This window comes from Acomys minous (genome assembly GCF_964271855.1).
Source record: "Acomys minous genome assembly, chromosome: 11".
NCBI classification, from domain to species: Eukaryota; Metazoa; Chordata; class Mammalia; order Rodentia; family Muridae; genus Acomys; species Acomys minous.
In genome coordinates, this window is record NC_140492.1 from 37,353,090 (window position 1) to 37,378,808 (window position 25,719).

Consider the following 25,719-nt stretch of genomic DNA (forward strand, 5'->3'; position numbering starts at 1 on the left):
CACAAATGCTTCTAACTACAACCTCAGTAATTCAGTGTTCTCTCCTGTCCCACACATGGTGTAGACTGGCACACACATGCACACATGTAAATAAAAATTCCAACAATAAAAAATACATGAGTGTAAATATTAAAAAATGTAAAAATATAGCTTCTGAGGAATGATGGCAGAGGTTATCCTCTGGCCTCCACAGGCACATGCATGCACACGTGTGCACGCACACACACATGTGCACACACACATGTGCACACAGAGGTACACACACATAAAAACAAAGCGAGGAACATTAACCCTAGGCACTGTAATTTCTTTTTCTTAAATTAGAAAAACAGAATTAGAGTGCTTTTTTCTACAAAAAATATTTTTCTGATGTAATGAATACTGAAATTAGTGTTATTTTCTATTTAAAAGCCAGACACTGGTGAAGGAGGGCACTGCCCTCAGGAGAGATGCTTATTGCTGATGACAGCTCGGGCCATAGTTGGGCTGTCGTTAGCCACATTCTCAAAATATACTCCCAGGACTTACTTTGACTTCACTTCCGTCCTGTAAAAGTGCTGTTTCATAACAGCTCTGTAATAAAGCCAGTAGGAATAGAATTGCTTTGCTTTGATTCTCCCGCTCATCTCATATGTTCAGGGCCACAGTGGAATATTTCAGGTTGCTGAGAAATGTGTCTGGGTTGCTGGTGGCGCCTCTTTAACGCGCTCCTTCCTTTCCAGATGAAATTGACAGCTCTTCCATGTCAGACGATGATAGGAAAGAAGTCGTCAACATCCAGACCTGGATCAACAAGCCAGACATCAAGCACCACTTTCCCTGTAAAGAAGTAAAGGAGAGTGGCCACATGTTTCCCAGGTACTTCTGAAGATGTCGAATTGGGCGAAGTTAGCGTAAAAGTTATTGTCAGGGACTTACATTCAAGTGCAAAAAGACATAATTCCCCACTGTCAAATTGTGTTAAGTGTCAGTTTTTAAAGTTCTTAAGCAATTTGTCCTTTGAAAATTGAGACAGAACACAGACTAGTGCACTGCACACCCAGGAACCCGTGTCCTGCACGTGCCTGCTGTTGGCAGCTCTTCACTGTCCCCATAAGCGTGACGTACACTCAGGCCATTCAGAAGCAGCTCGGGCGATAGCTACTCCACCCTAAATGCTCCAGCACTTATCCCTAGACTAAGAGCGCTTCTGACGTAACTGCAGTGCCGTCACTTCATCGACCGTTATGAAACTAATGCTGCCCAATGTGTAGACCATCCCCTGAGTAGTCAGTGCCCACAAGTTAACTTTGGCAGCCCGTTTCTCTTCCGGGTCCATATTACATCGTCTGCTACTGCTTTTTCTCACGCAGTGTATGGTAAGACTTTCCCTTTTCTCCTGCTCACCTGCTCTCCTCATGAGTCTAGGACAGTTATCTTGCAAAATGTTTCACGTTCTAGGCAGGTGCAATAATTTGCCTTTTTGTTATGTTAAAAGTGAGCTAAGTTATAAGAGTTTTGAGGTCTTCTGTTTTATTTATTATTTATTTTTAATCTATGCCCATTTTGCTTTCAGGATTTAGTGGCAGAATATTATAAAATATATAAGGAACCGAACAATTGCCTAGTGGCCTTCGTTATTAGGCAATAGTGTATAGACAGAGAATAGTTTTGGATATAGATAATCCTGTTAAAAAATTTGAGAATGGCAGAATAGTCCATTAAAGCTAAAAATTATTTACATATTGCACTGGACTTCTTATTATAAAACATACCTTTACTCTTAAATAATTGTGGTATTTTCTATTAAAACAATTTTGCACACAATTAAATGAAAACATACACATCTTGTTTATAGAGTATATTCATAGATAACTCATATTTTGTAATAATTGGTGCTGTTATACTAACATATCTGATTTGTATTCTTCTAAACTTTCTTTTCTTTCAAGTCATCTTTTGGTTACTGCGACACATATGTACTGCCTAAGGGAGATTCTTTCAAGGAAAGGACTGGCTTACATCCAGTCTCGACAAGCACTAAATTCTGTAGTTAAAATTACGTCCAAAAAAAAACATCCTGAGCTAATTACCTTCAAATATGGAAACAGCAGTGCTTCCGGGATAGAAATCTTGGCTGTTGAAAGGTAAGTTTTATATATATATATATATATATATATATATATATATATATATATATATATATATATATTATCTGAATTAATGTACCTTATTAAGCACAGGTTCCTTGGGTTTGGTGAGTGGGTGTTGACACTGAGGTGCTCCGCTCTCCTCACAGTGTCCTTTGTAATCTTCTTTCTATGCTCTGTTCACTGCTTCCACACTGCTGCATGATTTCAGTTATGCTGTGGCGGAGTCCCCACCGCAGTCGTTATGAATAATCTAAGGATGAGGCGAGGTGACTCAGCCGATAAAGGTGCTTGTTGCCAAACCTAAAAAACCTGCCCTCCTGTTAACACCCCATGATATGAGCACACCCCATCCCCACCCTCCCCCCCACCCAGCGCCAATAAGTAAGTGTAATACAAAAACGAAGCCAAAAGAAACCCTGCAACAGTCTAGAGACTCTGCTCTGTAATGAGGCCTAGAGCTCAGTTCTCAGCGCCCAGAGCCCATGTCTGCTGGCTCCCAGGTGCTTACCTCCACCTGCAGGACAGCCAGCTGGGCCGTCACAGGGAGGTGGGTCTCTGTGAGCTCGAGGCCAGCCTGGTCTACAAAGTGAGTCCAGGATAGCCAAGGCTGTACAGAGAAACCCTGTCTTGAAAAACCAAAATAAGAGAAAAAAATGTTGTTAGTATTTTTTTCTTTAGATTTTATTTATTTATTTATGTATATGAGTACTCTGTTTGCATATACACCTGCATGACAGAAGAGGGCATTAAATTTCATTATAGATGGTTGTGAGCCACCAAGTGGTTGTTGGGAATTGAACTCAGGACCTCTGGAAAAGCAGACAGTGATCTTATCTGATGAGCCATCTCTCCGGCCCCAGTATTTTATTTTCCATTATTGAAACTTCTTAAGCTGAAGATGGTTGAGATCTGTTTTCGACAACTTAATGTTTTGCTAAAGGTCAAACTTAGAAAGTAATAGAGTTGTCATTGTCTTTGGTATTGGATGCCATCGGTTTATAACTGGAGTAGATTAAATTATATCTGTACTACACAGCAAGTACAGTGGCGTACTTGTGTTTTATTTTGACATTATACATAATTATTAATAGTTCAGAGAATCTCACCTGTGCAATATATGAAAAGTCCCAAGTACCACTTCGATTGTCTGTTGAGGTAAGTTTATGGAGTACACAGGAACACATCTCTGCTCCTTCATGGGTCAAGGAAAGTTGCTCCTCAGTGGTGACATTTCAGCAGACCTCTGAAGGGGACATGCTGTATTAATATGTATGTATGTCTTTTCCCTCGTAGGTACCTGATTCCAAATGCAGGAGATGCCACCAGAGCCATAAAACAGCAGATCATGAAAGTGTTGGATGCTTTGGAAAGTTAATGTAAAAGACAGTTATTTAAGTGAAATTAAGGCAACCAAGAGAAACATGAAAATATATTTCCTGACTCAATACTAACCAGAGAGACCTTTCATTTGCTCATGGGGGTGCCTGAGTAGAGGGTCTAAATGCAAATTATTGTAATAAATCTTGGGATGGGTACACTTTTTTTAAAAATTTCTTTTGCATCTTTGGTTTTATAAGATGATTTATTATAAAGGTCAGTTATTAAATGACTTTGAAGTAACTGGCCATGAGCCCTGTTGATCAAGGGCACAGAATGCAGTTCTGTTTTGAAGAGCTGTTTTATGGGACATGCATCACTTTCAGATTTTAAAACAACTGTGCACATACATATTTGCAATGTCTTCACTGAAATTTAGAGATAGAATTAGTTGAAGAGAATTCATTGCCACATTGAGTTTTACTACAATGAGCAATGTCTGAAAATAAAAGTATAGATTAATAGTTAGCTCACTGTTTCTGTTCTTTAAAAAAAAGAAAAAAAAGGAAGTCCATTTAAGGGAATGGGTGGAGATCCTAGCCAACTCAAAACCCGGCCCATGGAGACTGAAGCAGCAGCTCACCCCGTCTTCACCCCAGGAGGTGACTCTCTGCAGACTCAATTGCCTCAGAGGTGGTAAGCCTCATCACAGTGGTTGCTAAGGAACAGTTAACAGCATTAGAAGTAAGTAGGCATGTTAAGGCTAAAATTAGCAGTTGGGGGACAGAATTGTATCTGTAAAAATGTCATTGGTCTCTTGACAAATGGGTCATTTGGTCTAGGAGATTTCAAAATGTCTTAAACACACTGAATGCCCTCCTTGAGGTGGTCATGACCACGCTAATGTCCAGTTTTTAAAAAGACAGATAATCAGCGAGCCATAGAAATTTCCTTGTTTCTCTATCACTTTCTAAAAATGTTCTTTTGGTTTTGTCTTCTCAGTAAAATTTCAGTAGTTGCAATTATTTTTATTCTTTTACTCTGAAAACAAACAAACAAGAAAACCTTGAAGCTGTCTGATTTGCTTTGCAGCTTGCTCAGATTAATTTCTGTGGCCCATATTTGTCACATGTGATGGGAGATCCAGAACATCTTTTGGACCATGGGATGATTTTCATAAAATCTGTTTGAAAAATAGGAAATATAACCTGCCATGTCATAAAATGTAATAGATTTTCTCTAGGGGTTTGGTTGATAGAAATATCTAGATTTACCCCATTAGTAGCCAGTTGTTTTAATTTGGTTAATGGAAATCAAGTGAATAAATGATAACATAATTAAAAGAACTTTATTCTGAGATCTAAATAACAATTTATTTGAGTGGTTGAAGACATTTGCATGAAATTGTACCTTGTGCAGTACTTGGTATTTATAACTCTTCCCCCAAACTGTTGTCTTTCATTTTTTCCATTTTCTTGAATCCCTCTCTAAAATGTCCTGAAGTCTCATTTTTCAACCATCTCAGCTATGGGACTTTTTTTCATATATTAATATAAAGATGTTTGTGTTACTGTTTATAAATTACAATTGTAAATAAACTGATACAAGTTTGCTCAAAACTTCTGTTCTCAATGATGCTATTTTCTTTCTTTTATTAGCATTTTATCTGGAAACTAAACATTTTGTGTTATATTCCTATGTACTTGGGTAGCTTAAGACTAACGACACTTTCTGGGTGCTGGGGTGGTCATAGCCCCAGCTGTTGAAAGAGACTGAGGGAGGAGGGTCACTTGAGCTCAGGAGATGAGGGTCCTGTGACCTTTCCATCCTATTTTTACTAGAGTGGGTCAGTAGACCCATCACCATAGACCTGGCGTTCTCTGTAGTAGTTGCCATGGCTACCAGGCCAGTGCAGTTTCTAATGCAAGATGTTATGCCATTGCTGCAACACACTCCCGCACATCTTCCTTTAGCTCATACATTCTTCACCCCTCTGCCCCAGTGTCCCTAGATTCTTGGAAGAGGTGATGTATTAAGAGATGATTCTGTGATTCCTTGGAAACATGATGTGGGTGCTGGGAACCAAACCCAGGTCCCCTGGAAGGGCAGCAAGCGACCTTAACTGCCCCGACCTACGGGGTTCAACTAAAACTTGGGAGGGAGGTCACCTGTTGAGAATGCAAGACACAAAGAAGGTGAGCAAGTCTGATTGATCAAACTCTCAAACTTTACTAGTCAGACAGCAGCTTTTATAATTCAGAAGGCAGGGAAGCATGTTGCTATAGCAACCCAGCTGCAGGCTTTTCTCAAAACACAGGGAATTCCAGGCAGGGTCATGATGTCCTGCCACACAGGGTATCTGGCTCCCTCTTTGTCTAGTCTAACTGCTAAACCGTAACAGGGTTGCTCCATCTCTTATCTGTCTTTAACTGCTGACCCACAACAGGGTCAGCTAGTTTCTGGTGAAAGGCAAGCTCTAGGAAAAACAGAGACTTAAAGGTGCAGGCTCTGACAAGATGGCTGAACATTGACCATATATGGCCTATCGTCCCTAACACTTAACCACTGAGTCATCTCTCCAGCCTGTTCTTTGGCCTTTTAAACTGCTGTTCATGGCTGTTTCTTCTTTTTCTATAGTAATGTCATACCCCAGAGTTTGTAAAAAGTTTAACTCCCACTGGATTGGATACTTTTTGGCTATTTTTTTTTTAAGTTGGGGGAGGGTCTGGTACCCAGGCTTTCTGTTTCTGCCTTGTTCCAGGTCTACAATGCCCTTGTTTCCAGGCTCTGAAAATGTGACAAGATATGTACTTTGGCCTGCAACCACTACAAAAATTAGAAAGCAGTTGGCACACACCTGTAATCCCAGCACTCAGGGAGGCAGAGGCAGGTGGATCTCTGAGTTTGTGGCCAACCTGGAGTACAAAGTGAATCCAGGACAGCCAAGACTACACAGAGAAAACCTTGCCTCAAAAAACAAAAAAGCAACAAAACTAAAGTGTTAGAAAGCAATGTAGCTGGGTGTGTTGGTCCATGACTCAATCCCTGTATTCAGGATTGGGGACAGGACGTTTAAGAGTCAAGGAAGGCCTCAGCTACACAGTAAGTTAAAGTACGGTCTGGGGGCTGGAGAGATGGCTCAGAGGTTAAAAGCAGCTTCTGCTGGCTGCTCTTCCAAAGGTCCTGAGTTCAGTTCCCAGCAACCACATGGTGGCTCACAACCATCCGTGGTGAGATCTGATGCCCTCTTCTGGCCTGCAGGAAAAGTGCTGTATACATAATAAATAAATAAATAATTTTTTTTTTTTTAAAGTACAGTCTGGGCTACTTGAGACTTTCTGAAAACCAGGAAAGACCATCAAAAACAAACAAACAAACAACCCCCCAACAAATTAAATAGCACAAACGTCAAATCTTAGAATACTGCTTAGCACCAATTCGACCCATCTTGTTCCCCGACCCCGTTAGGAGCAAGTACAGGCCAGTCACCATGTAGCATTACCCTGGCCACTGCTGTGATCCAACCTGAAATTTTAAGTCCTTTATGCAACACGAAGCGCCTTTCTACCCCAGAGATCCCACTCTTTAACCATTCATGGCACACCACCAAAACAAGCTGCTCCTCTTTCATCTTGCTTTTGAAGGCCTTTTGTATAGAATTTGCAATTACCTCTTCCTTCTTGGTGTCTCCAAAAGTGCCAAGGGTGAGCCATTTTTAGTAGGAAGCCGAGGCAAGGATGGAACTCAGTGGCAGACAAGTACGAACATGCACAAACCCAGAGGCTTTCTCATCAGCACAAAACAAGGTACAACAAAAACCAAGTAATTCCCAAAACTCATCGAGGCCCCACCCCTCGGCCCAGCTTTTGACCACGCCCCTTCTGCGCGCGCGGCTCAGCCCCGCCCTCCGCGCTCCACGGAAGGGATTGACGGCTGGGTTCCCCGTGGCGTTTGGTGCTTCGTGGAACAGCCATGGCTAGTAAGTGGCCGGCGGCCTCGTCTTCGAGCTCTCGGCGGGAGCGGCGCGGCGGTGCAGATGAGCCGTCTGGACCCTTGCGTCCCCCGGTCAACCATGCCGGTGGCTCCTGTCGCCGGCGTCCGCGGCTCCGGGAAGCCTAGGCTAACACGAGCACAGGCCTCCGCGCCAGGCGTCCTGCGCTGTAGGAGCTGATCGGCCTGCGGGTCCCAGAGCTGTGGGTTGGGTGGTGGGGACGCCGACGGTGGTTAATCTCACCTCACTCCACGGTCCCAGACGTTAGCCTGATTGTTGTGCCATTTCGTCCAGTGCCTTGGTGCGGCTTTCCCACAGCAAGCTGCCAGGTCCGTAAAAGTTTACAGGTGGAGTGACCTGGCGTATTCACGTAAATGTTGTTCCCATATCGGGTCCTTCACTTGCGATGTTTTGCGTGCCCCTCCACCCATTTGTTCAGCTTCATTGTCAGTTTATAAAGGTTCTTAGGGGAGGGGGGCAGGGATCTTCAAAGTCATTTACCTTGCCTGAGAAGGTGAAGAAGCAAGCAACCAGCCCTTGCGCTCCGGTCCTAATGGAGGGGTTTCCCTGCGTCAGCCTGCAGGGGGCGCTTTCCACCAGCCCCAAACCTGGGTCGGGACCTTATCCCTATGGGTGGGCTTGTGGGAAAGTGGAACCTAGAAACAAAACCATCAGTAAGTTTTATCCTCCCCCTCCCTCTGAAGCAGAGGCAGCCCAACTTCTTAGGTTTAGGGGAGCCCTTAGTGAGTTTTTGTGATGCTCTGGTGACAGCTCAAGGTATGTTAACTTCAAAATAATGCCAGATGGCGGCTTCTTTTGTTCTTAATCTAGATTCTATCGCTGTTGAGTAAGAGGCATTCGGGGACGCAATGTAATTTTTCTTTCAAATTTAGGATAACCCAGGGAATGAGCGATCGTAGTTTTTATACTTTTAAGGTTAGTTTTGGCCTTCCTCGGAGCCAGGTTTTGTCAGCGTTGGTGATTGTCCGTCAATCCATGTCTGAACGCCGCCAGGTACCGTTTTAGAGAATCCTGGTTCTGGCTGAAGTTAGTGGGCACATCTGACGACTGTTTCCTTCTGTCTCTGCCCTCAGCCTTCCGCCTGGCCCTCGTCCAGCTTCACGTTTCTTCCGTTAAGTCAGATAACATTACCAGGGCTTGTAGCCTAGTCCGGGAGGCAGCAAAGCAAGGTGCCAAAGTCATTTCTCTGCCGGTAAGTATGGGGGCAGCCCGCCCTTTCTAGGAGCTGTGGACCCGCCTCGGTAGCGCTTGCTGGCGGTGGTCCTCCTGTGCTCCCCTCCAGCAATGTCCTTTGGAGCCCTAGTATTGTTTTGTGTTTGTCTCTTCTGTCACAGAGACTAGCAGGGAGCTTTGTTATAAGATGTCAACACATGGTGACAGGTTTTTAACAAGATCACCTACCCTGAATATAAAATCCATTCAGGTGACTTAACTTAAAGATAACACTCTCAGGAGCCGTTCGCCTTTAATCCCTGCGCTCAGTGCTGTGAGTTGGCCAACCTGGCCTACAAAGTGAGTCCTGGGCAGTCCCGAGAAACCCTGTCTCGGGGGGAAAAAAAAAAGATAACACACTCAGGGCTTGTATGCTTACTTTATCCCTTACATAGTTAAAGCTTTTTGTTGTTATGTTTTAGGTCAGACCATGTTGTTTTAGCACTGTTTGACAGTTTTGGAAAAATTGTTTTGAGGTTTTAGTTGAAGGTTGGTTGAAGTTGAAGGTTACCACCATCATACTTGGTGGTAAGTACAGCCTCAGAGTTCCTGGATGAGCAAGGATCTTTAACAAAGGGAAACAATCTTATTGCTAATTGTGTGTGTGTGTGTATATGTACACACGCGCACTCTGAGAGGCCAGAGGTCACTCTTGGATGTCATTCCACGGTAACAGTCCACTTTGGTTGTTGTTTTTTCAAGACAGAGGTTTCTCTGTGTAGCCCTCTCTGTAGACCAGGCTGGCCTTGAGCTTAGAGATTGGCCTGCCTCTGCCTCTCTATTGTTGGAATATGAATGTTTGTGCCATCACTGTCTTGCTCTGTTTTTCTTTTAAAGACAAGGTCTCCCACTGGGATTTGGGCCTTAGGTTAGTTCGGCTAGCCAGCAAGCCTCAGGGATCCACCCCTCACCCCATCCCTAGTGCTGGGATCTCCTCATGCTTGGCTTTTTTTATGTAGGTGCTGGGGATCCAACTCATGTCCTCATACTTTTGTGGCCGGTGCTTTAGTGACTGAGACATCTCCCCAGCACAACCCAGTCTCCCGTTTTTGGACGGGGTCTCACTGTGTAACCACGCCAGGCCTGGCACTCACTGTGTAGAGCAAGCCCTGGGGTTGGCTGTGCATCAGTTACAGCATGCATCTGTACCTGGTACCTAACTGTGGTCTCTTGTTAGCTTACATCCCTGAGATGAAGTGAAGTCTAGGAGGGAAAGTGCTTGAGCTTTGTGTGTGCTTACTTAGTTCACTCACCCTTGACATCATCCTGTACATGCTGGTCATTTTTAGCATGGTGCCTGGTATGTGGACACTATCATGGAATGCAAAGTGAGTGGACTTGAATAGAAATCCAGTAAATTTTTACCATTGTTTTCTGACATGTCAAAGGACTGTTGAAGGCAGATGTGCATTGTATGTATGTGTGTGTTAGTGTTATTGTCGTTTTTGGTGTCTGTGCCCCATCGCTCTTTTTTTCATCCTCACCCATATTTCCTTTCCACAAAAGACATCATAGGATCATATAGTGTCAGAATGGAATTAGAGACTGTTTACAGTTAACAAAACACTAACTTCTGTGGCTTTCAGAACTATCTATGCATACGTTTTATTGCTTAACCTAATTAGTATAATCCTGAGCTCCAGAATTCATCTCAGGATTCATAACCACAGAGTAAGCCTGATTTGCGGTGGCCCTGGATGTCTAAGAACTGGTCGCTCCACGGCTCCAGGTCTAGCCTTCTGCTAGGGTCACCAAGGATGATGAGTCTCCTCTCTCTCTGCGTCGGAGAGTTGCCGCCTGCCTTCGGTTGCATGTTCCTTAGTCCCCGCCTCTTCCTAGTGGTGGTTTACCCTCGCAGGCAGGACTGGGATTGCAAGTAGCATGTTTCTGCTTTCTGCAGAACTTTAAATGGTTTTCCCGCTTTCTCCCCTTGGCTTCTCCTCTGACGTCATTCTAGGAATGCTTTAATTCTCCATATGGAACAAACTACTTTCCTGAATATGCAGAGAAGATTCCTGGAGAGTCCACACAGAAGCTTTCTGAGGTAGCCAAGGAGAGCAGTGTATACCTCATTGGAGGTAATCTCTTCCAGGTGCTGTGACATCTAAGCATGACTGTTACTTTTAAACTTCAGCCCTTGAAAAGAATGAGCTTTCCAGGGGTGGTGGCATACAGCCTAGGCAGGAGGATTGTACATTCAAGGTCAATTTGGGGGTACACTTTAAGATATACTAAGTGTAGAATGCAAGCTCAGCATTTCTGAACATATTTGCCCCTTTAGATTGCTGTATACTTTCACATAGAGTTACGTACCTGAAGGCCTAGTAAATACTATAGAAACAAACATGTCAAACGGATACTGATGACTTTCCCTATAAAAGCAATGGATAAAGGGCTAGATAGAATGTGGCAAGAGAAATCTTCCCCGTGTTCTGTGTGCTGACTTAGAACAAAAGGACAATGAACCTCTAGGGTTCACTCATAAATATAACGAACAGGAGTATCCTGTACCGTGGCTGTTACGGTAACTGAGGACTGGAAATGGATAGGCAGTGGCCATGCATGGAGCATATGTGCAATTGGTTCTGAACTTGAGGATGGCTTGTTTGTGTCTTAACGTTGTCATCCCGGGCCTGTGGAACTCAGTTTTGGTGTACAACCTGATGAATTTGAGCAACAAGTTCCTGATTTTGCTCTAATGTTACGTATTAACTATTGCTCAATATCATGGCTGAACTTCAGGGGCAGTTTGGTTATATTTTAAACCTTTCTATGACATCTGGACTAGTTATAACGCATCAATAATTTGGCGCTTAATCATTGAAAGATACATTTAAGGGGGGAAAAGAATGCTTAGAAAAAACTTTATTATTTGACCCAAATGACTATTTATCAGGCCTTTACCTAGTATCACAAAGTTAGTGGCCTGTTCCTTTCTATTATTTTGTGTGACTGTGTATTTCTTCCAATGGAAGGCTCCATCCCTGAAGAGGATGCGGGGAAACTGTATAATACCTGTGCTGTGTTTGGGCCTGACGGAAATTTACTGGTAAAGCACAGAAAGGTAAGTATGGGATGTGCAGATCTTATCTTTCATTTTCTGTTTCTTGCAAGGATATAGAAATATAACTCATGTAATCTACTGGTTTTGTATGTAGCAACCTTGTTGAACTTGCTCATTAAATCTAATTTAATTTTGAGTGCAGTTATACAGTCTGAGAATGACAGCTTCACCTTTCGTCTGTTTACACCCTCCGCTCCTTTTTCTCATTGTTCCATGAAGGAGCTCAGGCACATCATTAAATAATTGTTTTCCTTACCTGGGCAGTGCTAGCTCACACTTTTCTTTTTCTTTTTCGAGACAGGGTTTCTCTGTGTAGCCCTGGCTCTCCTGGAAATTGTTCTGTAGACCAGGCTGGCCTCAAACTCAGAGATCTACTGATTCATGCATGGGCTTTAATCCCGGCACTCAGGAGTGCTGAGTTTGAGGCCAGCCTGGGCTAGAGAGTGAGGTCCAGCCATGGCTACATGGAGAAACCTGTCTCAAAACAAACAAAAAGAAAAGAAAAGGTGTCCTTGTCTTGTTTCCAGTCTCAGCAGGAAGACATTCCTTAATCTACCCCTAAATATGTTTGTTTTAGTATTGCTTAATGCAACTAGTAGATGAAGAGTTCCCTTCATAGAAAAATCTTGCTGCTTCGTTTTAAAACCATGTTGTAGAAGTTTACCAGAGATAGGCTGGAGATAAAACTCAGTGGTGGAGTGCTTTCATAGCGTGAGTAAGGCCTGGGTTTAGTCACAGCCATTGCCACATAAATAACTAAGGCTCAGTATATAGCCTTGAGATCATATGGCTTTTTTCCTTTATGAATGTGATAAGTTACATTGGTTGATTTTTCTGATATCAAGTCACATTTGCTTTCCTTGAAAAAAAAAATCTCATTTTAGCTGGGTAGTGGTGATGCATACCTTTAATCCCAGCACTTGGGAGGCTGAGGCAGGTGGATCTCTGAGTTAGAGGCCAGCCTGGTCTACAGAGTGAGTTCCAGGACATCCAGGGCTACAAAAAGAAACACTATCTCGAAAAGGGGCGGGGGGGGGGGGGAGAAAGAAAAATATTCTTATTTGGAAGAGATACATTACTATATATGCATTGCTGACTTTGTTTTGCAAAATTTTACCCGGATTTTGTGTTTGTTTTGTTTTGAGACAAGGTCTTTCGGTGTAGCCTAGGCTGACTTTGAACTTGTGGCAATCCTCCTCTCCAAGTATCCTTAATGCTAGGAGTACAGGTGTGTGCCACCATGACAGCTTACCTGGTTTAAATGCTCTACTTTCTTTTCATTTTCTTTGCTCTTGCTGTGTTTTTGGTTCTGGGGGATAGGGGTGGGGTAGGGAATGATACAGAATCTCTCTCTGTAGCCCTGGCTATCCTTCTAGACCAGGCTGGCCTCAAATTCATACAGATATGCCTGTCTCTACCTCCCAAGTGTCTTTTCTTCTTTTGCCAGTTTTGTCAGTTTGATTCCGTTGTGAGAAATCTTCCTTAGCATCTATAGTGAGTAAAAGCAGCATCCACAATGAGCCCACGCATTTTGCACACCTGTAGAGAGGGTTATAAAACCCTCATCATTTCCCTGAGGATAGGTAAAATGCTGGGTCTGTTCCTTCAGAGACTGAAAACAAGATAAAGGCACCTATTATTATTTAATACCATGTCTGAGATCCCGCACAGAGCAATAAGATAACGGGCTGGAAGTCCGTCAGCTGTAGGTGCAATATAGGCAAACTGGGGATGCTGTCTGTTCTGTCAGTCTTAGAGGATTTTCCTATTTGACCTTGGGGGCTATCCGCTGCTACTGCTGTGAGGCCTGTGGGAAAAGAGGTAACCAAATCAATTATTTGTGATGCAGGTCCATCTGTTTGACATTGATGTTCCTGGGAAAATTACATTTCAAGAATCTAAAACATTGAGTCCTGGTGATAGTTTCTCCACATTTGATACTCGTACGTACCAGATAAGTTTGCCTCTTAAACAGTAATCCCTTAAAAAAGAAGAAGGTATTTTCCACTTTATGTCTATCTCCAACTTTTTCATATGTCTTTACTAAAAGTTCAGAATTGAGGAAAATAAGCAGTCAGAGATCTAGAAAGTTTGGGCAGAATTGAAACCTAGGGTTTTGACATGTTGTTCTTCCATTGGGTTACAGCCTCCTGGCCATTGCATCCAGAGTGTTGCTGTGGGGCCACAGTTGACCTTCTTAGATAATGCGCATTACTCAGAATGAACCTCTCATAGCTGTCTTGAGATTGTGAATGACATCTTTGAACCATGTCCCAGTAGGATTGAACTTACAAATTGTCTGTATATAGGAGTCTTGTGTTAATTCTTCCAGCCAGTGTTTTGTGATCAGAGAAACTTTACCCTCCTACTTCTCATTTGTGTGTTTTTCTGTTTGGAAACAGCTTACTGCAAAGTGGGCCTGGGCATCTGCTACGATATGCGCTTTGCGGAGCTTGCACAAGTCTATGCACAAAGAGGTGAGACAGTGCCACCGATGGGTTCCTGAGCTGCTTGGAGGTTTGAGTATGGGAAGGTCTCTGTGGCATGAAGAGAGACCTTAACACAAAGACGATCAAAAAATCTGTACAGCTTCAGGGATAGAGTGTTAATGCCTTCATGTCCAGCTGTTCCACAGCATCATACTAACCAGACTCCTGTCGTGCAGGGATGATAAGGCTAGTCGGAGACGTGACCCCACAGACTATGTAGCTAAGGCAGAAACTTTGTTCTGGAATATCCCCTCTACCTTTTGAGTCCCTAGCATCACTGTATTTGGAGTTACATGGAGCAGTGGTCTGTACTCTCATCAATTTCAATACTCGCATATATAGTCTGTAGTATTTTGGTCTAGACAAGGAGACTTACTGTCTGTAAAAGAGAATGAGCCAAGTCAGGAGATCTGAATGCTGGTTCTAACTCTCCCTAAGTTGGCACAGTACACTGACCAGTCATTTTACCTCTCTGAAGAGGGTTCTAGTTCTCTCAGAGAACTGCTATGACAGACAATTATGGAAAGAACTTCTGGTGTTACTCACCGCCTGACAGCGTCCTTACTGAGCAACTAAAGCCACTGCCATTTAACTAAGTGAAGTGGCGGACGATCTGACAGCTGACTAGCAGATGAAGTCCATGCATTCTGGACTTAACAGTGTCTGAAGCCGTACTGCCCCCAATTGTTTGAAAAGTCACATCACATGCTTCTTCACTATGTGGTGCTGACCGTCTGGTGCTGAGCGACATTTTGATAACAGCTTTTTTGAAAGTGAAGGTACAAGTTCTGACATCGATCTCCTTTTTCTTATGGCAGTGTTTCATGGGTGTGTATCTCTAAAAGTCTAATTCACAGTCAGTCTATGTCTTACTAGGCTGACCTCTTTGTGTGTGGAAAAGTTTAAGTTTGGTTAAACTTGGATAAGGCATAGAGGGAGGGAGGGGCATAGGTCACTGAGTGTTCACCGCTGTACTTTGTTGTTCCCTCCTGAAGGCTGCCAGCTCTTGGTCTATCCAGGAGCTTTCAATCTGACCACTGGACCAGCCCACTGGGAGTTGCTTCAGCGAGCCCGGTAAGCTAGGAATCAAGTGTCTCAGTGATGATCGGTCTTAAATGGAACTCTGCCCTGCCCCAGCCTGGCCTGGTACCCAGATGCACTTAGAAAGGATGACTGCATAGAGAGCCCTGCTGTGTACTGTCTCCAATGCCAGAGCAGTGGCCTCAAGAGATGCTAGGGTTAAAGGTGTGTGCCCCATCACCATGTCTGGCTTAGGAGATCGGTTTTTTTTTTCTTTCATTTTTAGATTATACATATGGCTCTTCTTTCTCTCCCCTTCCTTCTTCCTTCTTTTTCTTGTGCCTGGACTATTTCACCAAGCATAGTGACTTCCAGTTCCATCCTTTTCTGCAGTGGCTGAGTGCCATTCTGTTGTGCGTAAGTACAGACGCAGGATGTTTGTGTTTCTGGGCTCTTGTGATAGACCAGCGATGCTGAGGGTCAGGTGACTTTTTCCTGTGCTGTTTCATTTCCTTTAGATGTATATTTGAGTAGGATTTCTGGACTACACTTTCTGTTTCTAACTTTTGGAGGCAACTTCACTGCTTTCTACAATGGCTGTACTACTTTACAGCTCCACTAATAGTATGCACCAGGCTTTTCTCTACACCCTCATGGGGACTAACAAGTTACCCTTAGACTTCTTGATAATGGCCATTTGAACTAGAGCGAGGTGGTTTTGTGGTTGGTCATCATGGTTTTGAGTTGCCCGATGATTAGTGCCATTGGGCATTTAAAAAATACATATGCTGGCCATGTGTTTGCCAGCTGCCTATCATTGCAACAAAATGCCCTTGATAAAGTACTTAGAAGGATGGAAAGTTTATTTCCACTGTTCTTTCAGAGGCTTCATTTCACACCTGACTGGAGAGCATTGCAGGCTTTCTCACCCCAGGCAGAAGAGAAAGAGGAGGGGCCAGGGTCTTCATGTTCTTCATGGAGGGCACCCCTAAGAGCCTAATTTCTTCTCTCTGTGCCTCACTACCTACAAAGGTTGGGCAAACTCCCTTCCCAGGAGTGCTGTGGGCCGAGAACCAGCCTTCAACAGAACCTTTGGAGAATTGTACCATTTGCTTGACTTCTTTAGTGCTATTGCTCTTCCTTGACTGAGTAGCCCAGGCTGACTTTGAACTTTGATTCCTCTTGCTTCAGCCTCCTGATTGGTGGGATTACAGACGTACTTTATCTATCGTCTTTTTCATCTATTTCGAGATAGGTTTTCTCTGTGTCATTTTGGCTGTCCTGAACTCCCTTTGTAGACCAGGCTAGCCTTGAATACATAGGGATCTGCCTCTGCCTCCCTGAGTACTTGGATTAAAGGCATGTGTCACCATATCCAGCTATTGCCACCTTAAAGCTGTTTTTTTTTTTCTTTTTTCCCTACCATTCTGAAGGTTTTCTTGGTACCTTCATTTGCTGTACAGGAGCTTCTTAGTTTCACTGTAATCCCATGTGCCTATTTTGTGTTTCTTTTCTGTCTGTCTGCCGCTCTCTCCTTTTCAGAGACAGGGTTTCTCTGTGTACCTCTGTCTGTTCTGGAACTCACTCTAGATCAGGCTGGCCTCAAACTCACAGAGATCCATCTGCTTCTGCCACCCAAGTGCTGGGATTAAAGTCGTGTGCCACCATGGCCTGGCTTGTTTTTCTTTTGGTGTCTTATTCCCCAAAACCTTTGCTCATTGCAATGTCCAGAAGCCTTTCTCTGTGCTTTCACAGTTTGTTTTGAAAGAACTATATATACATGGATAAAAACATGCTCTAGGATGAAAACAGCAGTGTGCAAGATTTTTGCTTTCTGTCTCTCAACTACAGGGCTGTTGATAATCAGGTGTACGTGGCTACAGCCTCTCCTGCCCGGGATGACAAAGCCTCCTATGTGGCCTGGGGACACAGCACTGTTGTGGATCCGTGGTATGTCTTAGGCTAAGCTCAGCTGGAAGTTGAAATATGACACATGATCATCTCCCTGCGTCTCCTACCCACCTGTACCCGCATATCCTGGCAGGCCTAAGGGAAGCTTCCATTTGCAATCATGTGAGAAAGAAACCATCCTACCGGCCAGGTTGAGTCCTTGGCCTTTGCCCTGTTTGTCTAAGTCACTGTCTTGGCAGTCATACAAAATCAACAAGGCACCAGCAACAGGCGGGCAGTTAGCTTAGTAAAAGCTCCCAGAATTCTTTGTAGAGGAATTCTAAATCAGAACATGGTTGCTCTGGCAAGAGATTACCTCCAAAGACCCTCTAAATCTGTGTGATCCAGCTGGTCCACATGTGGGGGATACATGCCTTTAATCCCAAATGAAGGTAAAGGCAGTTTGTAGAAAGAAGCACCCATGTTTGAAAGTGATGTCTAATTGAGTGGCTGAAAAAGTGACAAATCAGAGAAAGATTTGACAGAATAGGATATTCCCAACTCTCAAGAGAAGAGAGAGGAAAGGGAAGCTACCTAAGGGGCAGTACAGAGGGAGAGGCGGCAGTTTTTACTGGGACAGTAATAGACAGGTTGCAAAGACTCAGCTAGACTCAGGTGAAGACCAAATGAGCCAGAGTATGAGAAGGAGCCAAGAGATTAGAGCAGAATGCTTAGTTCGAGGCTAAGCAGAGCAATTCAGGGGCCAAGAGAAAAGCCAGATTGACCAACTCAGCTGGGAAAGGAGGTTGAGCCAGAACAGTTGAGTTGAATCAGCCAGCCAGAGCTCAGAAAGAACAAGAAAGGGTGAGCTTCTTAAGCAGTAAGTCTCAGGGGCTGAAAATATTCCAGGCCTTGGTTAGATTGTACAGAAGCAATAATCCCAAGACAATTGAATCGGGAGAATAAAAGTTCCTTTTATAATTCTAAGGTAGCTTTTGGCTAAAGTTTAGGCTGAGTGACTGAGTCTACAGCAGGAATGAGAAGTTAAGGCAAGAACATCCTTAACCTCCCCACTGAATGATTAGAGATAAAGCAGCGGTTCTCCACCTGTGGGTCACCACCCTTTCACAGGAGTCACATAGCAGATATCCACATTACGATTCGTAACAGTAGCAAAGTTAGTTATGCAGTAGCAACAAAAATAATATTTATGGATGGGGGTACCACAACATGAGGAATTGTCTTAAAGCGTCACAGTATTAGGGAGGTTGAGTACCACTGGGCTAAAAGAATCTGGCTGTCCCTATGAAAAGGGAAAGCATTTTACTTCTGAGTAAACACAACACATGGGTCCAGTCGTAGTCAGTTGTTTTTCCATGGACAAACCATGTGGGTGGCAACTGCAGGTGTAATTTTACAGTACATGTTCACACATAGGCTCTCAACTCAGACACAGGCACGTTCTTACAACTTTGTGGACTTCAAAAGTTTGCTTCTGTCTGTGTACACACACTCATGTACAAAACACCATTTGTGTAATTTCAGAATGAACAGAATAGTCACCAAACCAAAAGAAGCTTAAAGTTTAAGTGATCACTAAGGATCCCGGGGGTTGGGGGGGGGGGCTCTCCGCCAGTGCGTGTGCGGTACAGAGCCTCTCAGGACGTGCCTACTGATGCTCAGCAGTTCACACGTCAGGGTTTGTGACGCACACTGGACAACTAGAGGGGTTAGCCTGGCCTCTGTCCTTGTTCCTGCCTAGATGGTGACAGACTACAGACAGTTCTGATTGCTAGCTAGAGTGGCTGTTTGTCTCCGAGTGTGTGTACCCCGTGCTCTTACATTTTACTTCTGAAGGGTTTTGGGGTGCCTGGTGCCTTACATTAGAGGAAACTGAACTTGGCAGGGCAGATGGGTGGGAATTAGAAAAGGATTTAATAGGCGAAATGTATTGGTATCTCATCCTTGCCAAGAGTCTGTAGCTATCTGGTAAGTACAACTGGTTACTGTGCTAGGTGGTTTGCTTTGATGCATTATCTGGAAATGAATCATTTCTCTAGGTGTGCTTCTCAGCCCCTGCCTTGGGCCAAAAGGCTGGGTACTGGAAATATAGTTTCCCACATTAGCCTTTGCTGTTGCTCCTGACAGCATATAGACCTATACCACTTTTTTCAGACTCTGGGCTAAAAATCTTTTCCTCCAAACTTATTAGCATAGGGAGCCATGGATCTCAGCCACATAGGCAGAGGCTCTAGTAGACCTGAGTCCCTCGGTGCACAGGCCCAGCCACACTACCCTCAGGTGTGGTTGCAGTTGGGAAGGCACGAAAACAGATGGAGACCTACCTTCAAAGAGAAAGTAGTATTGGCTTCCTGTTGGCTATTGGCAGCTCTGTTCCCAGATGCTTATAATCGTGGACTAGCTTTCATGTTCTAGCACTGTGCAGTTTATTGAACATATTTCATACTTTGCTCACCAAGCTCCACAGAGCTCTTATTTCTACATGCTGTGCCATAAATTCTTTTGTTCTTTTCTTTTTCACAAATTCTTACATAAATGATGGAACCAGACTTTATACTTTTTTTGGTCTTTGATCTTAAAATCTTTTTTTTTTTTTTGCCTGTTACACAAAGAGGAAAATGTAGAGAAGTTGACTATCAGCAGATGTCAATGAATTTCAATTCATTCTCCGAATCTCCTTCAGGGGGCAGGTCCTCGCCAAAGCTGGCAGTGAAGAAATGATCCTGTACTCAGACATAGGTAAGATCTGCCCTGCTGTGGTCAGGTTTCTGGTGTCCCCACTGCTCTGAGGCCACACTCTGTTGCTGGTCCCTTGGAAGGGTTCCTTTCTGCTCTGCTCTCCTGGTTGCTATTCTGGATCTGCTTCTAAGGATGAACTCTGGAGTTCACACTGGGCTTTCTTTGGTGGGAATTAACCATGGGACCAACACCAGGTCAACAGCATCCAGACTGGGCAAATGTTCCTGAATCATTTACTGAGACTTCAGTCACCTTTAGTTTGGGAAAGAAATCTCATTGGTTGGTAAGGAGCTGCAAATTACTAATCCTGTGTGTGCTTGTTTTTGCAGACCTGAAGAAGCTGGCTGAAGTTCGGCAGCAAATCCCCATTTTAAATCAGAAGAGAGCAGACCTCTATGCAGTGGAGGCGAAGAAGCCCTGAAGTTGTTTCTAACACATCACAAGCAGGATGTTACTGTGTAAGATGATCGATCAACTCTCCTAAGCCTTCTTTCGGGACAGTGCTGAAAGTGAACCCAGGCACTTACACATTAATTCTGCCACTGACCTGGGTCACAAGCCCCCTATTGAATTACCCTTGTAGAGCATGCTTGGAGTCAGTGTTCTAGCTCCTCTGATAAAGCACTTAGTCTGGTGGTTCTTAGGCACTTCTGTCTCAAGATCCTTTTGCACAATTAAAAACTGAAGCATCTAAGGATTTTTGTCTGCATGTATAGCTAGTGGTGGGCTTGTTGTGGTTCCCATCAACATGAATGACACTTTCAAAAATTAGTAAAAACTGTTTTCGTGTATTTCGATGTTTCCCCCTTCCTTAATTCCTCCCTACTCACCTAAGTTTATGTTCTCTTTCTCTTTCGAAAACAAAAAGTCCACAAAAATGACAATCAAAACTAACAAGGAAAAGAAAAAAGGAAACAAAAAATCCACAAAAAAAGAAAACAATGAAGTTTAAAATGCCGCCTGTAAACAGGAATAGATGATGTGCAGCTGGGTCCTGTGACTTGTACACTGCTACTCTAACACACCACTGGCCCAATACATAATAGCTACTTACCATATGTTAAGTCAAAAAAAGTATGTGTGCATACATACATATGTTATATATGTGTGTGTAGATAGTCTATTATTGTGGTTACTTACATAAGAGTAACAAAATCAAGTGAAAAAACAAAACAACCCCAGAATTATGATTTGGTAAAACCTGGTACACATATACAACTATGAAATACCAATCAAGATAGTGGATATATGTACTAACACTGGAAGTCTCCCTATAAGCTTTTTAAGATATATATTATTGTTGGGAGGGGTGGTATTTGCAGGTGCTCTGAGGCTGGAGTTAGAGGTGTTCGACTGTGGGTGACAGGGATTGAACTCAGTTCTCTCCCAGAGGAGCAAGCACTCTTAACTGCTGGGCCATCTCTTCAGCCCCTCCCTATAATCTTGTAAACTCTGTAGCTGTTAATCACTGGTAAGCTTTTATCACCATGGAGTGCCTTGAGTTTTCTAAAGTACTTTTCTTGGCACAGTTTCTTACCTGTGCATCACTGATGTATTACTTGTTGATGAATATCTGAGTTCTCTCTGGCTTTCAAACGAAGCAGTTAGAAACAGAAGTTCTTCATGTCTGTAGGAGTGGTGGGCTCACGATTCGATTTGACCATCAGATTGTTGTTTTCTGAAGTGGTTACATTGCTGCCAACAATTGGCTGAGTTCTAGTTGTCACCTGTTCCCTATCCCCAACCCCCAACATTCAGTATGGTTAAACTTACACTGTTTTTACTTTTTGGAGACAGTGCCTTGCTATGTAGCCCACACTGGCCCTGAGGTCTCAAGTGCTGGGTTTATAGGCACAGTGCCATGACCGACTTCTTCACTGTAAACGTAATATTTCTTGGGCAAATTGGCTCAGTGGGTAAAAGCATTTGCTTTGCAGGCCTGATCACCTGAGTTCAATCTTTGGGACCTACGATGGAAGAAACCAATCCTGGAAAGCTGCCCTCCACATGTATGTCTTGCAATAATAAAAAAACAAATTTTAGAACCCATTTCTCTACTCACTGATACTTAACATCATTTCATGTTTATCTCTGGTGAAATATCACTTGGTACCTTTTGCCTTTATTTTCGTGGTGTTATTTATCATCAAGTGATTGTCATGTCAAGTACTGTTTTGAAGTCTCCTGCTCTAAAGGGGGAAATTGGCACTTACCTCTTCCCACACTAGGGATTGGGGATTAATCCCAGATCTCACATGCTAAACATTCTCTTCACCTGTTCTCTTAGTATTTTGTTGCTTTGATGCTCCCACCCTTGTCATCTAAGTACTGAGATTACAAGCCTATGCCACCATGCTAAGTAATTTTCATTTCTTTCTTCCTTGTGGTTTTTGTGTAGCTTCGACTGTCCTAGAACTCTGTAGACCAGGCTGGCCTTGAACTCAGAGATCCTCCTGCTTCTGCCTCAGTGCTGGGATTAAGGTGGGCGCCACCATCATTCGGCTTAATTTTCATTTCTTAAAACATGTATTATTTGAGGAACAAACTGTACATTTTCACAAAGGCCAAGCTATTGTTATTTTTTATTCTTTTAAAATGACTATTCTTGTGTGTGTAGTTATTTGCCATCATGCATGTCTGCACTGTACATTATCTGATGCCTGAGGAGGCAGAGGTATCCTATCACCTGGACGTGGCAGGCTGTGAGCTGCCAATGGGTGCAGTCCTGGGAACCAAGCCTCTCCAGCTCTCTCATTTCCTTTCGAAGTTGTCCTTTTTCTGTTGTATATAAAGCCATCAAACCCAAGTCCCTGAGACTTTGTGTCCTCTCACTTATATCCACAAGTTCTCCCCATGGTTGAGAGCTGATGGAAGTCCCTGTGGAATCAATATGAAGAACTCAGTAACGTGACAACAACTGACAGGAGTAACACGCGGAAGGGCTCTGCTGCTACTGCTCTCACAGAGCTTTGTTTCACTGTTAGAGAAATACTCTCAGGAAATGTCATGGCCATACCAACAAAAACTTGTATATATGCCTGTGTTCAAAGGTAAGGTTTGAACCAATGAGAGACTGACTATTGGTTAATAAACAAACAAATTTCCTATCTTTCTGTTCCAAGAATAGGTAGGAAAGCTTAGATGTAGTATTTATTTTGTGAATTTACATGTGAAGCCATTTACAAAAGAAAAGATACAGACAGATGCAGCTTTCAGTGCAGTTTCAAATATGTTCACAACAGGCAAAAAGTTTGTGAGTATTTGGAATGATAGTATTGAATGGCACATGCTTCAGTTTCCTACCCAACCCCAACAAAGAAGGAGCAGAGTAGAAAATGTCAGTATTAATGTAAATACAGCCATGCAAATAAAAAAAAAAAACTTTTTAAGCAAAGAGGTCACATTCAGAGATGTAGGACATTTCTGTATTTAGGGCTATCATTGGAGAATTATTTCACAACAAAATGAAGATCTCTCCAACTTCCCATTGTCCCAATCACATTAAATTAACTGCCCCTACTGTGAAATTAGCTACAGGCTTACCGATATCGTCCAAAGACTGACTTTATAAGAGGAGTCATTTCTAAGAGTTTCTAAAAAGACACCATTTGTAGACAAAGTCATTTTGGTTTCAGTGGGAAAAAGCACCCTTGTAAATAAGAGTGTAAAATGCTTCTTTACTCTCAACAATGTAAACTATAATTAGACTTAATGTCCATTAAACCTTAGCAGACTTACTTTTTTTTTTTTTTTTTTTTGTAACTTCACTTAAATAAACCTCAACCTGTCCTGGATCCTGGAAACAGACTAACAACATATTCTTTCCCCTCCAGAAAAATCCAGCATACAAATAAGTAAAAGGATAGTCTGTGAAAGTGATGAACGGAAACATAGCTTAGTGATTCCGAAGAGAGGATGAGGTACAGATAAAAATGAACAGAACAAAAGTAAAGTCAGCTGTCAGTATCCCTGGAGATGTGGACATGGACCATCAGTCCTTAGAGGTCAAGGTTACCTCAATACAAAAAGTACTGTATGTATTGGACATCTCTGAAAACACTGGCTTGAATCCCTGAATACAGCCACAGCTAAAGCACTAAACTTGCCATTTGAAAAAAGGATAGTCTGGCTCCAGGACTGACACCCTTCTGAACCTTTACAATATTCCTGTCACTAGAAAATTTAAGCTAATTAAATATTCCTATATTATCATCACATGTACTCCATGTGTATGTGGGCTGTTCACATACACCCACTTTCTTTAAAAAGCATACCATTAAATAGTACTTACTATGGAATAGGCACGGGCAAGTATATACAGGTCTCTTTCATCTTACCTTCCTTTGTTCAGTCCTCATTAACTGTCTTCCTGTACAAGTATCAATCAGAATATTTTGCTTCTGCATAATTTACTAAAGTTCTACAGAGTCAGAGGCACTGTGCATGCTGACAATAGCTTACAATCTTTCAATTTTACAGAAATCCATATTGAAGCTTTCATCCTTCAAAAAAATTAAAAAGGATTAATTGAATACAAAAGAAGTCTATTTTACAGCACTTACTGTGTTAAAGACCAACATACTATAAAACACTCATATATTATACAAACAGCTATAAAAACAAAATCATTCAGAACATAATCCCCACCCCAATTAAAAAAAAAAAACAAATCAACAAATCAAAGTTTTTATTTGCATGGCCAAGTACTCTTTGTATTCTACAACTTTGTTTTAATATCCCTTTAACAGGTTCTAAGCTCTTGTTGCACAGGGAATAAAAGCTGCAAGGCTGCAAACTTCCTTCAACAGCCACGCCCACAACACCTAAACATGAAACAGATGTAATGAATGACAACATCACAAAGGGAATCCTAAGTTCCACCAGTCAACAATTCATGACAGTGTCTTCAGGGTTCAGTTGAAGAGGGGGTAAACTTCTTTTAAAAAGAGTCAGTCTGTTTTCCCCTGGGTTTATAATGTTGGTGGTTTTAATCCGTATTTCTTTGCTACTTCTGTCTGGGCATGGGCAGCATCGCAAAGTGAATACAGGTGAGCCATCTCCATTTCTGACTTGGCCAGGTTGATAGCTTTGTTGAACATGTCAATGGCTTTCTCCATGTTTCCTCTAAAAGAGCAAAATTTCAAAGATTCTTTAACAAGGAGTTCTCAATAACCAATAGTTTAACTGTAATGCATGAAGCCTTCAACTGTAATTCTGATAAAATGTTCCTTTCATAATAAACAAGACAGCACAGCACAGCACACTGAAAGCACCAGTGAATCCTAACTTTCCCCCCCCCCCCCAAGACAGGGTTTTCTCTGTGTAGCCTTGGTTGTCCTGGACTTGCTTTGTAGACCAGGCTGGCCTCAAACTCACAGCGATCCTCCTGCCTCTGCCTCCCAAGTGTGTGCCACCACACCTGGCTCCAACTATTCTTAAAAGTACTATATCTGCATTATCTTGCATCCTTGCTGAAATACAGTGAGAATAGGGCAACTAAGTTGGTTATTTAAGATCATTAATTCTTCCTGTTTGCTAAGTCTGCATGTTTCTGGTGAAATGTGAGGCTCCTGGCAACAGAGAACACTAGTAGCCCCCAAATGCTTGCCCCTTAAAAGATGGAGCAAGCCACACCCTTATTGCCTCATTTCTTATCCAATGCCCAAACCTGTGACTCTGTGCAGTTACAGGTCAACCTCAGCTTCTTGATCATGCCAGAGCTGATGCCAAAGAGCCTCAGAACACTGCCTCTGCTTAACTCTGATCAAACCCCTGCCTTCTAGGGCTCACTTCAAATGCAGTACTTGAATATTCTCCCACCTT

The 25,719-nt window shown here is 42.9% G+C and overlaps 3 protein-coding genes and 1 long non-coding RNA gene across 6 annotated transcripts in view; 2 read left to right on the plus strand and 2 right to left on the minus strand.

Moving 5' to 3' along the window:
- Positions 1–5,068, plus strand: part of TBC1D23 (TBC1 domain family member 23) — a 59,906-nt gene extending 54,838 nt beyond the window's left edge. For both annotated transcript variants that reach the window (XM_084801242.1, XM_084801243.1), the window contains 3 exons: positions 723–858; positions 1,932–2,126; positions 3,426–5,068. In XM_084801242.1, the coding sequence (XP_084657368.1) occupies positions 723–858; positions 1,932–2,126; positions 3,426–3,507 (413 nt within the window). In that variant the 3' untranslated portion in view covers positions 3,508–5,068. The remainder of the gene's footprint in view (positions 1–722; positions 859–1,931; positions 2,127–3,425) is intronic.
- On the minus strand, positions 2,214–7,292 carry LOC311608684. Its single transcript, XR_014783079.1, has 3 exons — positions 7,120–7,292; positions 3,239–3,375; positions 2,214–2,382 (listed from the first exon to the last, which is right to left on the minus strand). It is a non-coding gene; the product is annotated as an uncharacterized lncRNA (long non-coding RNA).
- Positions 7,293–7,329: 37 nt separating this feature from the next.
- Positions 7,330–21,945, plus strand: NIT2 (nitrilase family member 2). 2 transcript variants are annotated; one of them, XM_084801272.1, is made up of 11 exons: positions 7,330–7,428; positions 8,535–8,653; positions 10,631–10,751; positions 11,649–11,737; positions 13,587–13,680; positions 14,140–14,214; positions 15,222–15,300; positions 17,098–17,196; positions 19,841–19,896; positions 20,226–20,354; positions 21,834–21,945. In XM_084801272.1, the coding sequence occupies exons 1-10, from the start codon at positions 7,422–7,424 to the stop codon at positions 20,315–20,317; spliced, it is 831 nt and encodes a 276-aa protein (XP_084657398.1). In that variant the 5' UTR covers positions 7,330–7,421; the 3' UTR covers positions 20,318–20,354; positions 21,834–21,945. The 2 variants fall into 2 exon arrangements, with proteins under 2 accessions (XP_084657398.1, XP_084657397.1); XM_084801271.1 differs by lacking the exon at positions 21,834–21,945 and having other exon boundaries at positions 20,226–20,685.
- Positions 21,946–24,566: 2,621 nt separating this feature from the next.
- Positions 24,567–25,719, minus strand: part of TOMM70 (translocase of outer mitochondrial membrane 70) — a 35,746-nt gene continuing 34,593 nt past the window's right edge. Inside the window, exon 12 of the mRNA XM_084801244.1 lies at positions 24,567–25,020. Within this exon, the coding sequence (XP_084657370.1) occupies positions 24,867–25,020 (154 nt within the window). The 3' untranslated portion in view covers positions 24,567–24,866. The remainder of the gene's footprint in view (positions 25,021–25,719) is intronic.

Coding starts and splice junctions, on each gene's coding strand:
- NIT2 (XM_084801272.1), top strand. Junction 8,654..10,630: donor CCAAAGTCATTTCTCTGCCG/GTAAGTATGGGG, acceptor ACGTCATTCTAG/GAATGCTTTAATTCTCCATA. Junction 14,215..15,221: donor ACAAGTCTATGCACAAAGAG/GTGAGACAGTGC, acceptor TCCCTCCTGAAG/GCTGCCAGCTCTTGGTCTAT.